Below are 14008 nucleotides of genomic sequence, written 5' to 3'. Positions count from 1 at the left end.
GCATCACCAAACACTCACTCTATCCAACTAAATCAATGAAAAAGGGCACTGTTTGTTTAGGAACAATCCTCTTGACTCTTTCTTACACACTGTGCTACTTTTCTTTTAAACTCCGAATATGATTCTCTCCATTCTTTCTGTAAAGAGAAGCAGAATGAGCGCGGTTCTACGTTTGTGTGTGTGTCGGCATGGCGCCTGCGGGTGTGTGGGTGGCGGTCACGCGGGGGTACTGTACTGTCATAGGGCCCTTTTCCACCATACAGTATGCCAACTACTACTGCCCGTCCTTTCCTAAAAGCAATCTTCTTGACTTTTCCTAACACATCTGGCAACTTTCTTTTTGAAATCCGAATATCGCTCTCGCCATTCTTTCTGTGAATATAAAACAATGTATACAGTAATGAGGTACATCCCAAATAATACAGGTAAGTGTGAATGAGGTTTAGAGTATATTATAAACAACAAGTTGCAGAATGTGTGTGATGTCTAACCATGTAACTAACCAAACAAATTGACTGGTTAATTTGATAAAGAATAAACTAAATCTCAAAAACTATTAACCTCTCGTATGCTTAGGAGCAGATCTGCTCCATATTGTTTCAACTTTAACATGTAGTTATTATGACTAATATATTAATGACAATTTTTTGACAGACGCATACGAAAGGTTAAGACCAACAAGACTAGAAAAAAAATCCATATGAAAACAGCCTATGAAAAAAGATATTGCAATGGGAAAAATTGTGTGCGTGTGGATTGAGTGAGCACCTTCCGAAAAAAAAAAAATATGCTAATCATTTAGTAAAAGTTCTAAAACAATTGTAAAACGAATCTCTGAATTTGTAAAAAGATAAATCAAAAGATACAGTCATTAACATGTGCTCACTCAGTTCTCACAAACTACCAACGAAAACAGTGAATGTATTCATTTAACATAAAATATTTATATATTAACATTTAGTAAAAAATATGCCAACTTACCTCTATCAATTTTAGATCACCTAGTGACGTATTAAATTTTTTACAAATAGTTTCTTATGCTAACAGTGCTCACTCAATCCTCACACTTTTGAAAAGCCGAATTTTGATGAAAAACATAAGATTTAGACCACTATTATATGTGTATAGTTTAGTAAAAGTGAAATGGGAATTTGTAAAATACAAAACGAACCACTAACGTGTCAGGTTTTTTTATAATAATTTTTTGTAAGTGCTCACTCAGTCCACACGTTTTGAGAAAGTTAAAAATGTAAATATCTTAAGATTTGTAGCACCACAGACACTCGAAAGTACTTCAACATTTAGTAAAAATTTTTACTAAATATCCACCATCTAATATTTTATATTCGTTGTCTGGTTTTAAAGATATTCAGACATAACTTTTCTCATACAAATGTATCATGTAGGGTGACCACACTATGTCGGCTCCTGATTTCTGGTTTCTTACTAGTGAAGTATTATATTCTTTGTTTCTTACCAATTATCATTCATGTCCTTTTTAATGCATGAATGTCGATATGGTTATTATCCTGACGTCGATAAAAATTACACAATACACATCATCACTAGGCCAAGAACATAACCTAAAAACAGTTTGCAGATGGAGAATTGATATATGGTATTAGTTTAATATAAACTATTATCAAAATTGAACGAAACTCCCCAATCTCAATATGACAATGGGAAGACGGGGAAAATCAGGAGCCCACATAGTGTGGTCACCCTACATGATACATTTGTATGAGAAAAGTTATGTCTGAATATTTTTAAAACCAGACAACGAATATAAAATATTAGATGGTGGATATTTAGTAAAAATTTTTACTAAATGTTGAAGTACTTTCGAGTGTCTGTGGTGCTACAAATCTTAAGATATTTACATTTTTAGGGTTCCGTAGTCAACTAGGAACCCTTATAGTTTCGCCATGTCTGTCTGTCCGTCCGTCCGTCCGTCCGCGGATAATCTCAGTAACCGTAAGTACTAGAAAGCTGAAATTTGGTACCAATATGTATATCAACCACGCCAACAAAGTGCAAAAATAAAAAATTGAAAAAAATGTTTTATTAGGGTACCCCCCCTACATGCAAAGTGGGGGCTGATATATTTTTTCATTCCAACCCCAACGTGTGATATATTGTTGGATAGGTATTTAAAAATGAATAAGGGTTTACTAAGATCGTTTTTTGATAATATTAATAGTTTCGGAAATAATCGCTCCTAAAGGGAAAAAAAGTGCGTCCCCCCCCTCTAACTTTTGAACCATATGATTAAAAAATATGAAAAAAATCACCAAAGTAGAACTTTGTAAAGACTTTCTAGGAAAATTGTTTTGAACTTGATAGGTTCAGTAGTTTTTGAGAAAAATACGAAAAACTACGGAACCCTACACTGAGCGTGGCCCGACACGCTCTTGGCCGGTTTTTATTAACTTTCTCAAAACGTGTGGACTGAGTGAGCACTTACAAAAATTTATTATAAAAAAAACCTGACACGTTAGCGGATTGTTTTGTATTTTACAAATTCCCATTTCACTTTTACTAAACTATACACATATAATAGCGGTCTAAATTTTATGTTTTTCATCAAAATTCGGCTTTTCAAAAGTGTGAGGATTGAGTGAGCATAAGAAACTATTTGTAAAAAATTAAATACGTCACTAGGTGATCTAAAATTTATAGAGGTAAGTTGGCATATTTTTTACTAAATGTTAGTATATAAACATTATATGTTAAATGAATACATTCACTGTTTTCGTTGGTAGTTTGTGAGAACTGAGTGAGCACATGTTAATGACTGTATCTTTTGATTTATCTTTTTACAAATAATGAGATTAACACCTTCATAACTCGGCCCTAATCGAGTGAATTCCTCGACTAGTAGCGCCATCTGGCGCGCCAGTCAAGTACTAGTGTCGCCCGGTTACCAGCGCTCGGCTGCTTTTTCCTCAGTACCTTTAGCCGGCAAGGCCCTTAAGGGTGGTTCAAGCTTCGGCAGGAACCTAAATATCCGTTTTTACCCTTCGGGGGAAAAACGGTTCTATTTAGGTGTCCGTGCCTTCGCTTGAACCACTAATGAGACGTGTTTAAACCTCTGCCGGCGCTGGTTAGGGCGTACTGTGACTGATATACTTTATTTATACAGAAATATTATAATAAGAAATAGGAAGGTATACAAAGGGATGCTTCAAAATTTAGTCACTAAGGTTTCATGAGTTGAAACTGACTCCCCACAGCACAGCACAGTTATTCATTATGACTCTATGATGGTGGTGAATTACTTAATTTATGTATAACATAAAACCGACAGGAAGCCAGTAGTTAATAGATCGGTATTACAATATTTACGGAAATAAAACCTGTTATTTCAATAACATTTTTGTGAGAAAATTTTCTGTAGCAACCCAAACTCTGAAGAACTTCCCCTTCCTCAATGGGTGTTACATCAACGTCGGCTAAATTTGTCTCACGTTTCCCTTACAACAGTCCCTAGTCAGAACAAGATCATATACATGTTTTTTGTGTTATAAATTCACCAAGATACTAGTTTTCTTCTGCTTAAGATAACTATAATTATATCATGTAACTATAATACACAATTATATCATAGCACTGCCATGAGCATTATGACATTATGTTTAAATTTTTATTTTTCATGTAAATTGATTACTGTACCATAAGTAATGCGCCTATATGTATATGTAATATGCACATACTATTGTTACAATTTATTTATTTATGCATAAATATCAAACGCCTGTAAAAAAGTGATATAGAATTTGTGCAATCTTTGTCAAAAGGGGTAGGACACGCCAAATTTGGTACCATACAACAAAAAAAAAAAAATTTGCCCTGTTAGTATACTGAGTAATAAGCAATATTGACATAGCTTAAACATTGTCTTACATAGCCCACTGCCAAATGTCAACATTTCCCATAGCATAATGTGTTATGAATTCTGTATATGAAATATACATTTGCCAAAACAATTGAAATGGACGCTTGAGTTGGAACAAATTGTACGATATCATATGTTAATTTGTAATGTATACCCACATCACGATAATGTATGCGTTACTGCTGGACTGGTAGCAAAACTGCAAATAAGATGATAATACATTTTCGGCTTCTGACTGAATTGACAATACCATGGCCACGATTAGCTTAGGATCCATATATTAAAAGGTAAGCTCCTACTCAAAGTCTTTACGAGAACAGAAACCATGCAAATTTTTCCTATTAAATTAAAATGGGTCAACTGAGCAAAAAGCTTTGGGATACAAGCGATTGAAACGAATCAATGATCTAATGAGTCACACATACTTAGGCGAAGATCAAATGAAGGCAATTATTTCTAATTAAATTGACTTTGATACTTCCATGAATATACATGAATGTTAATGCGGGAATCCTCTTTACACTATACGCGTCAACTTTATTTAGTCTTTTACTATGTCTAGCTAGTATGCTTTTTTCGATATTTGAAATATTTAATTTGTGTATTTAATTTGAATAATTATGAATATGTGATGCATATATTTTTAGGCTTATCATTTTTATGACTTATGTGCTGACTAGCCGAATTTATAAAGGCAAAATTGTACGATTCGTGAGCTAGTAATTCTAAAATATTACGACTTATGGCTCTTTAGTCCATTTCGATATTCTAATAAGAATGTAAGACGACAGATAACTCTTCAAATAAGGGTTAATGATGTACGATTAATTACCCATTTATAATTAAAATTCAGTCATCAGCTTAAGATAGTAAATAGTTTTCTTTTCAGAACTTTCGTAATTTATCACCAAATTGCAAAGCAATATATTCTATATTGCTCTTTTGTGCGAATAATATAAATGTCTCACGTTCTTTATAAACTGATGTATACACATAAACATACGGGTTAATATTTACTGTATTCTTGCTTATTTCCCAAAATCCATATGCAGCGCGACGTCCCACAAACAAGATGCAACTGTTATGTAGGGTAATACCTGATTCTACAATTATATCGAGATGACAATTATTTATTTATCGTATGGCATGTAATTAGAATTTTCTTAAAAGTCGTACGTGCGCACGGCTGTAGCATGTAGCGCCACGGACGATGACAATGGTATTTACACTTGCCTGTCATCCGAGACCAATAGGTCAAAATATCGTAGCTATAAGTACTGCGTATATTAAGCGCTGAGCTTTTATTTTTCATTTAGGTGTCAAGACCTTACTTCTGATAAATATAGTTCATCAATATCTATTTAAACGGCAATAATTTTAAGTTTTCTGTTACGACTAGAAACCCATTCTGCCTAGAATCTGCGCTCCCTTTTATGAGTGTCCTAACAAATTCTTGTATGTCAGGTATATTAGGAGTCCGAAGTCTTCTAAATTAAGTCATAAGCACAGCAATGTTATAAACATCATATTTCTAGTTCCTTACACTGAATTCAATTGGGACTGGGACTCGTCCTCTGACCTTACGAACCGTTTTTGAATAAGTTGTGGCGTCTCCTCTGTTACTGACAAATAGTCGCGCCGCAAAATTCTAATAAATGGCGCTTAGTAAGCAACTGCGGAAATGTTTATCGATCCTACAACGCGCTAATGGATTCCAAAAGTTAATTGTAAATATACAACTTCTGTTAATCTCTCTAGGCCCCAGAAACCTATTCGGAAAACATTTGTCAAATGAAATAAACGGGAACTTTCTGTTAGTAATACCGCAGTAGCGGGCGATAATTTTAGGATGCGAGCGCCTCTTTATTTGTAAGAGGAAACTGTGGTCTAAAATCGAAAGAGATTCATCCTTCAATTTCCGTTTAATTTATTATTTCAGAAACAGGCCTCCACATTCACTGACTACCTTTCAACATTTTATCCATAAGAGTGCCTTAGCAAATTGTGAAAATCGGCTTCTCTCGGAAAATGTATTGCCCTATTGGTTTTAATGAGCTTAAAGTGTTTTCGATATATCATACTCATACAACAAATAAGCACTTTGAATACAATTTACCTACACGGTTTTTTGCTTTGTTTTGTGTAGTTGTTTAAGTTTAGGACCAACTTCATTTACTTCGGTCAAGAGATGTAAGCCATAGTTCTTCGCTGTAAATAGTTTGAGAATACTGTTCGGTCGTCTCTTTAATCTAATTCGTTAGTTATTTATAGAAATATAGGATTCGTAACATTACGCCATCGAACTGGGCAACCGACAAATCCTTTTACGACGAGAGTCCGTCCTGAGTAACAATGCAAGAAGGCATACTAAAATGCTATTGTACTAAATAACATATCCTTTAAGTCATTTTGCCAAACTATCCACAAAATATCGGATATATTTGGGAGTCAGATTTCCGGTACGAGTTTGTTGTCTTTGTAATTAACCTCTTCAAGGATTTTCTGTAACCTTGGTCTAGATAACGTTAGTAATAATGCATGATTGAGTATTCTAACCGTTGGTCGATTAACGGCAGTTTGAGGTCAATTTGTAGTACATATATGTATATATCGTACTTAGAAAACTTTCCGAGCTGTAGCTTTTTATTTCTAAATGAATTGGTTCAGAAGTCTCTACTGGGTCGATTGTTATAGAAGTAATACTTTTGTCAGTTCGGTATACTGAACAACATATACTGGAACATTATACGCCATTAGTCCAACTGTATGTTTCAGCCGGACAGCTATAAGTTTGCTGAAATACAGACGAATATCCAGGTTTCACAGAGTAATGAGCCTAGTACAAGAATTTTCCTTTGCGGTAAGTTATTTTGTAGCTAATAGTCAACATTTGCTAAGTACCTGAGTGGTTCTTCTGCATTTCTAAAGTCCGTATCAAGACCCAAGACCATGCGTCAATTATTGACGCCCCTGACGCCGCCTCCTTCATTTAAAAGAATCTGCACTCTAGGAATAGCGTAAAACAGTGGCATAAATTATGTAATGGATTTTCTTTTTCCCATTGGTATCTTCGCCGCCCCCTTTCCCTTTCTGATTGGGCAAGAAGGGCTTTGTAATATAAAGTGGTTTTTCATTCTGTTTAGCATCACTATTATGTATATTTCTTAATTCGCTTAGTATCTGACAACAAAGTGCTACTTAATTGCTACCGAAGCTCCACCCACACGTTTTTAGATGTGGAAGTGGATTTTCACAACGTCAAACCTGCTAAAAAAAACCTCTATCATGACGAGCATTCTAAAAGTTGACATGACAAATTAGGTTGGCAATAACGGCGTTGCTTTACAGTAATTGGATCACACATTCGTCATCATTATGGCCGTTCAGATATTCATGAGTGAGATAAATTTGGACATTCCTCACAATCATTCATCTGTTGGTCAGGTGACCACGCTGATTATGTATTAGCTAATTAGGCAATTGAGACGACGCCGATGTCGTTCACTTTACCTGTCTAAAACGACCCCACTTATGGGAACCCATCACGTGATGATTTTTGTCTAATAAGACAATGACTAAACTGTGTAATTGTGTATGTCTCAGGTTAACACGTACGCTGTGGTTCTGATTCGAAAGACCTTCTACGAAGTACATATGTTTAGAAATACCTTATACAAAGTATGTTTAGTTAAGAGTTGTGCTAATTACCGCAAAGTAGATGTTAAAGCGACATAATCTCATTGAGATTCGAGTACAAATACAACATTTTGCCTCGTGATCATAACGCTCGTCTCATGACACGAAAGGTGAATTAGTGCATAGCATGTAATAATCCAATGGGTTCTCACAGGATGTCGTAAATCATCGCATAGGGCAACGAAATCCAAATTCCAAGTCGCTGCAAAGTTTAATCTTTTACGGGGCGACGTTTGTCAATTTATATGACAGTGTACTTTTTCGCACAGCACAACTTTACTCATGTTGTCTCTAATGACGAATCATGTCTGCACAATGAATGATCTCCTTTGTCATATCACGCGGCGATGCCCTATCGGATCGTGGCCCTATCTTTTCATAGGCCAGGTTATCTAATGGGAGCTCATCTGTCGTTTCAAGACATCTCTTGTGTCCTGTCACCTCACGAGGCGAAGCTATGACTTTTCAAGGGACGAACCTATGTCGTCTCACGGGACGTCGCTCTGTCTCGTCTTACGTGAGCGTGGCATTTGTCCCTTATATTCTTTATGACGGTGCATAGGATTGCACTGCGTCCCATCGCTGTCAATTTTCTTCATCGTCTCCATGCCACCATACAGGAACAACCCTGTCGTCTCGCGGGACAATGCAATGTCGTCTCATTGGACGACGCCTGTCGTATCACGGCACGACGCCGTGTCGTCTAACTGGACGACACCTGTCGTCTCACGGGACGACGCTTGTTGTCTCACGGGACTACACCATGTCATCTCACTGGACGACGTCATGTCGTCTCACGGGACGACGCCTGTCGTCTCACGGGACGACGTCTGTTGTCTCACGGGACGACGTCTGTCGTCTCACGGGACGACGCCATGTCAGTCTCACGTGAGTGAGGCATATGTATCCGCGTATTTATGACGGTGCCTACAGGAGGTCACTGCGTCTCGTCGCTGGGCCAAAGGCACCGAGCGGAATATCACGAAGTTAGAAGTAATCATAATCTTTTCGATGTTTTAAATTTGTCGAACTTTTTAAGACTTGCTTTTGTAAACGTGTTGCTCGGCCGAGTTACAAAAGCGTACTGAGGAAAAAGCAGCCGAGCGCTGGTAACCGGGCGACACTAGTACTTGACTGGCGCGCCAGATGGCGCTACTAGTCGAGGAATTCACTCGATTAGGGCCGAGTTATGAAGGTGTTAATCTCATTAGTGGTTCAAGCGAAGGCACGGACACCTAAATTCAGAGATTCGTTTTACAATTGTTTTAGAATTTTTACTAAATGATCAGCATATTTTTTTTTATTTTCGGAAGGTGCTCACTCAATCCACACGCACACGAAAAATTGTCTAAATTAGAAAGAAAAAATGAGGATTCATGCAAGCCACATACAAAATGAAAAGTGAGAAAATAGTACTAAAGTAAAACATGTTGAAATGCAACACAATAAAAAATGGTGAAATTATAGGGAATGAAATAGAGTTTATTGCTAAAGTTTCTTTTTTATCACTCTACATATATCTCACATCCCTTGGGGTAGGTCATCATAGGCTCCAAACTAATTGTGTCATTCAAATTTAATTCATTGAAATAAAATCAAAATCCCAAATACAGTCTATGTATGGCTCTACAAACTTTTAAACAAAGATATTACTAGGGAGGCTCTTGCCTAGTTTCTGGTAGATTCTGTCCTGTATATCCGTAATCCATATTATTTAAAATGTTTACGTACCGCAGCATCTACATTAGCAGGACTCTCGTCATTGGGGTCTGCCAGCATTGAGATGACACTGATAAGTATAGTCTCCACTGTGTGTACTGGTAGCCACCGCTCCGATGCCTTCTCGTAACCCCATTTGTCATCTCCTGGCTCGTGCAGTATTGATATGCAAACATCACCATTCTTTTCAACTGAAATCAAATAAGTTGTCTATTAAGTCAGTTATTTATTGGTAAAGCCGATTTACACGTTATAATATAAAACATAATATATTTAAATATATCGTTAATAATTACAATCAATTTAATGATAAAATATAAACTATAAATAAGCTACGTACTATCCTTTACGTGATAATTTAAGTACTCGTTATAATCATAAAACGGGTGCTCAACAAGCCAGCGTCTTAGGCGACATTTAAAACTGCTTAAACTTTGGGCGCTAGTGATGGTGTCAGGTAAGTTGTTGTAAACGGCGGGCCCCATGCCATGGGTGAGCTTGGCCGACCTGGCCAGTTTGCGGCTCACGCCGGCGAGCTTGTGGGCGCTCCGCGTGTTGTACCCGTGTATCATACTGTGAGTCTTGTAAGCTGTAAGGTTTGACCTCACATACACAGCCACCTGCATGATCACTATAGCTGGTAAGGTCAGTATTCCCATATTTATAAAGAGGGATCTTGCGGGAGTGTTGTGTGGCACGCGGGCAATTATTCTAATTGCGCGCTTCTGGAGACGGAATACCCTCTCCCACTCGGCACAGCGTCCCCAGAGCTCCGCGCCATATTGGATCAGCGAGTGCACCGTGGCGAAATAGCATGAGCGCGCGACGCGACCTCGTCCGATACCAACCTGGTTACTCGACCTAGGGGCGACAAAACATGCGGTGCCGATTCTTGCGCTTAGTTTGTTAATGTGATGGTCCCACTTTAGACAAGTATCTATTTCGAACCCTAAAAATCGAGTGGTACTTAATTGGTCTAGGGCGGTCCCATTCACAGAAACACAGAGCGGTATCGAGCTGCGGCCTGACAGATTGAATACCAGGTAATGGGTCTTCTTAAGGTTTAACGCTAGGCCATTGGTATCAAACCAATGTGCAAGTTGCACTGCAGTGTCATTCAGTTTTCCTTCGAGAGTGGCCACTGATTGTGCTGTGATGATAGCAGCAATATCATCGGCGTACATTAGGATCTCAGCTGCCTGTATGGCATGCGGCAGGTCATTCAGCAACAAGGAAAAATTAATATTTGATACTGATGAGCCCTGGGCCACACCCATTGTAGTTTCCAGTGGATCTGACCTATTATGTCACTGGAAACTATAACAGTAATAATTAATAAGTTTATTTTACTGAGCACACCACTTGAATGAAAATCAAACAAACTCCCATGAGCCATGGCAAATTCTGGGATAACACAAGGAGGATGATGATAACTTTAATGAATTAGAAATAGATGCCAAGCAGATCTACAGTACCGGTCAAAAATTTAAGTTCACTCCTTGTTTTCAGTACAATTGACTGCTTTAGAGTGATAGTTTTTTGTAGTTCAGACGTCAAAATTTGTTTCGTAAACAATTTATATTTTTTTAACATCTGTTTCCCTCAAATCTTATAGGCTAAATAATGATTTGGCCTATATTATCTGGCTAAAACTGTGTTTCGTGTAAAGATGTGTCTCAATTAGTGGCAAAGGCAAGGCCATAAATATAACTAGCATTTTGCAGTCATGTTTATTAGATTTTAGTGAAAGAAAGGTACGTGAATTGTGTCTAACTAGTAAAACAAATCTCCACAAAACAATAAATATAAGTTGAAAACATATTTCGACTACCAAACCGAAGATATTTATCGTACAAAAGTACTCATTTGTACCGAAATCAAAGGGTGAACTCAAACTTTTGACCGGTACTGTAGGCTTCAATACTTGCTTAGAAGATATTATGATAAGTCTCTATAATTGATTAATTATTTTGAAGGCATATTGTGACAAAGAGTAAAGCAGATCTTCAATACTTGCTTAGAAAATGATGATGATGTCTCTATAGTTGACTAAGTATTTTGAAGGCATATTGTAAGACAAAGAGTACAGATATTTTCACTCCAATACATACAGTAAAAAGCTAGACTGAAAGGTATTATATCAAGTACTAGCGATCCGCCCCGGCTTCGCATGGGTACTATACCTACATGTAAACCTTCCTTTAGAATCACTCTATCTATTTAAAAAAACCGCATCAAAATCCGTTGCGTAGTTTTCAAGATTTAAGCATACATAGGGACATAGGGACAGAAAAAGCGACTTTGTTTTATACTATGTAGTGATGAACTGTACCAATGTACAAGTATTTACAACACATCTGTATAAATATACTCAAGTTTGAAAACTTGTATTATTGATAAAAACATCTCACATATCTCATGATAGGATAATGATTATAATAAACCTAAGAACCATCAATTCAAAGTATTATAAACATTTTATCATGTGACACAATATTGTGACAATGGGTGGCAGAGGTTTAAATTGAAATAGTGACTACAACTTGCCTAATTACAAATGCAGTGCACAGAAAACCCTAATGACCAACAGAGAAAAATAAGAGAACAAATTAATATACTTACTATTTGGATGCCATATTTCGGTAACAAATTTCATCCGTGGCGGCCTCAGAGGATATTCTTTTGGAAAATGTAAGTGTGCTTTGAAGAAACCACCCTCACTGAAAACAACAATAAGTCAGTCAATACTAGCACTAAAATATTATCTTTCAGAAGCTCGTTTAAGGACAAATTTAGCATGTTTTTAAATTTAGCTTTAAAAGACAATGGCTTTTAATGACAGCTGATAATAAGCAGTTTTTAGAAAGTTAACTGATAGAATACTATACTTGTTACTCACTATAAGGTGTCCGGAGGACCAATGATAAGGACTTCCCATCTGTATATGTCATTGTCGTCTATCAATCCAGCAGAAAAGCCTTCTACCGGATTTTTGTTCAGTTCTGGAAACAGTACACGAAATGATAGTGCAATTTCTTAATCGTTTTATCTACTTGACTAGGCTATTAATGTAAATCCTTTGTCTTGTTAATTGCGCGTACGATAAGAGAGTTAGAGAAGACGTGAGACCGTCCGTGAACGAGGACTAAATATAAAAACAGTGAAAACGTTACTCATACTGGCACAGAACGTCACTCATCTACTACGGATATTGATTTTTAACGTAAAACCAAGTTTTATCAAAAATATTTCTAGAAAATAGTCTCCAATACCATGCCGTAAATACATACGTTCACATTGTGGTGATTTATCCCACGACGATTCTCAAAATTCGACCCACGGAGGTCAATGAATGTACGAATATGTCGTCTGACGCTCACGCTAGTGTGCTTGCAAAAAATAGCCTCTTCAAATATTTAAAAGACATACCTGCTAGCTGCTTTTTTAACAAAAGCGAAGACTGTGGCTCTGACATTAATTACAATTGCGAAATTTACCCAGACGACACGAAATAAAATGATTTTTCACAAAAGATGGCTGGCTGAGTTTTGGGCAGGTTGTGAAACATATGAGTTGCTTGTTTCCGGTGATATTATTGTCAATGTTGCCAATCAAATATCTGAAGTCAGAATATTTTTATAATATTTAAGAAGGCATGTATAAAATGTAGTAATTTGTATTATTAAAGCATAAAAAAATTATAAATTAAATATATTGAATCATGCTTCGACATCATATCTCATTTATTTATTATGGAAGAAAATAAAAGGGCATGGCAACTACACCAACATAAGGGCAAAAAAATATGGTTCAATATGGTTTGCAAAACAATATTATGCCTAATTATGCTAGGTATATTGTTATACTTATAACTCATGCTTAAAATTAAATATTCTTAACTAAACTTTCTATTATAATCATTCTAGGCTCACGGTTTTATAAGAATTTTAACCTAACCTAAAAAAATCGGTTTACAGCCTGGTAAAAAAAAAATATTAATTAAAAAGTGGCAACATCGTAGTGCCGTCCCGTTTTCTCACACGTGTTGATTTAAAAGGGACGAGATGACGATGTTGCCACTTTTTAATATCTACTCCTTTTTGCCAGGCTGTATCTCTCTTTCTATCGGGTAAGCTCTGCTGCTCAGTAGGCCTAGCACATGATGGCCGCGAGAGTATGTCGCCGCGAGATAGATCACGCGTCTTCTTCTAACTGTATAAATGACATAAGGACGGGCGTCTATCTCGCGGCGAGATACTCCCGCGGCAATCATGTGCTAACCCTGCTGGGCCGCGTAAAATGTAAACGTTCTCATAGATAACCTAACCACAAAATTAAAATTTTGAAAAAACCCCCGACCGCGACATAGTTGACCGATTTTCATGAAACATGGCTAAGAACACTGCCGACTAACTCAGCTTTCAGCAAAAAAACTAAATATAAATCGGTTCATCCATTCGGGAGCTACGATGCCACAGACATACACACACACAAACAGACAGACAAACACACAGGCAGACACGTCAAACTTATAACACCCCTTCGTTTTTGCGTCGGGGGTTAAAAAGATAGAGACCTATTTACATTTTACACGGCCCACGAAATCACGAATGCGATTTTAGCCATCCATCAGTTCCATCACCCATCACGCTTTTAAAATGCTGAACATATGCTGATAAATTAATTTCTGATCAACTG

At 36.9% G+C, this 14008-nt stretch overlaps 1 protein-coding gene across 2 annotated transcripts; it reads right to left on the bottom strand.

Annotated features, from left to right (window-relative positions):
• Window positions 1-12871, bottom strand: LOC125236601 (ubiquitin-conjugating enzyme E2 G1). Of its 2 annotated transcripts, none has more exons than XM_048143464.1 (5): window positions 12740-12871; window positions 12210-12312; window positions 11933-12030; window positions 9323-9501; window positions 1-137 (listed from the first exon to the last, which is right to left on the bottom strand). In XM_048143464.1, exons 1-5 carry the CDS (start codon window positions 12783-12785, stop codon window positions 57-59), a joined length of 507 nt encoding a protein of 168 aa, XP_047999421.1. In that variant the 5' UTR covers window positions 12786-12871; the 3' UTR covers window positions 1-56. The 2 variants fall into 2 exon arrangements, with proteins under 2 accessions (XP_047999421.1, XP_047999420.1); XM_048143463.1 differs by having other exon boundaries at window positions 62-372.
• Between the last annotated feature and the right edge of the window lie 1137 nt (window positions 12872-14008).

Source organism: Leguminivora glycinivorella, chromosome 19 (genome assembly GCF_023078275.1).
Source record: "Leguminivora glycinivorella isolate SPB_JAAS2020 chromosome 19, LegGlyc_1.1, whole genome shotgun sequence".
Taxonomy (NCBI): domain Eukaryota; kingdom Metazoa; phylum Arthropoda; class Insecta; order Lepidoptera; family Tortricidae; genus Leguminivora; species Leguminivora glycinivorella.
Note: the sequence above shows the minus strand (reverse complement) of the source record. Positions and strands in the feature narration are given on the sequence as shown.

Excerpts from the sequence above, each read along its gene's own strand:
- LOC125236601 (XM_048143464.1), bottom strand. The coding sequence starts at position 12,785 with ATGTCAGAGCCACAGTCTTCGCTTTTGTTAAAAAAGCAGCTAGCAG. Across the intron at positions 12,031-12,209 it reads GGTCCTCCGGACACCTTATA|TGAGGGTGGTTTCTTCAAAG; the intron begins GTGAGTAACAAG and ends TGTTGTTTTCAG. Across the intron at positions 9,502-11,932 it reads CGAAATATGGCATCCAAATA|TTGAAAAGAATGGTGATGTT; the intron begins GTAAGTATATTA and ends ATTTGATTTCAG.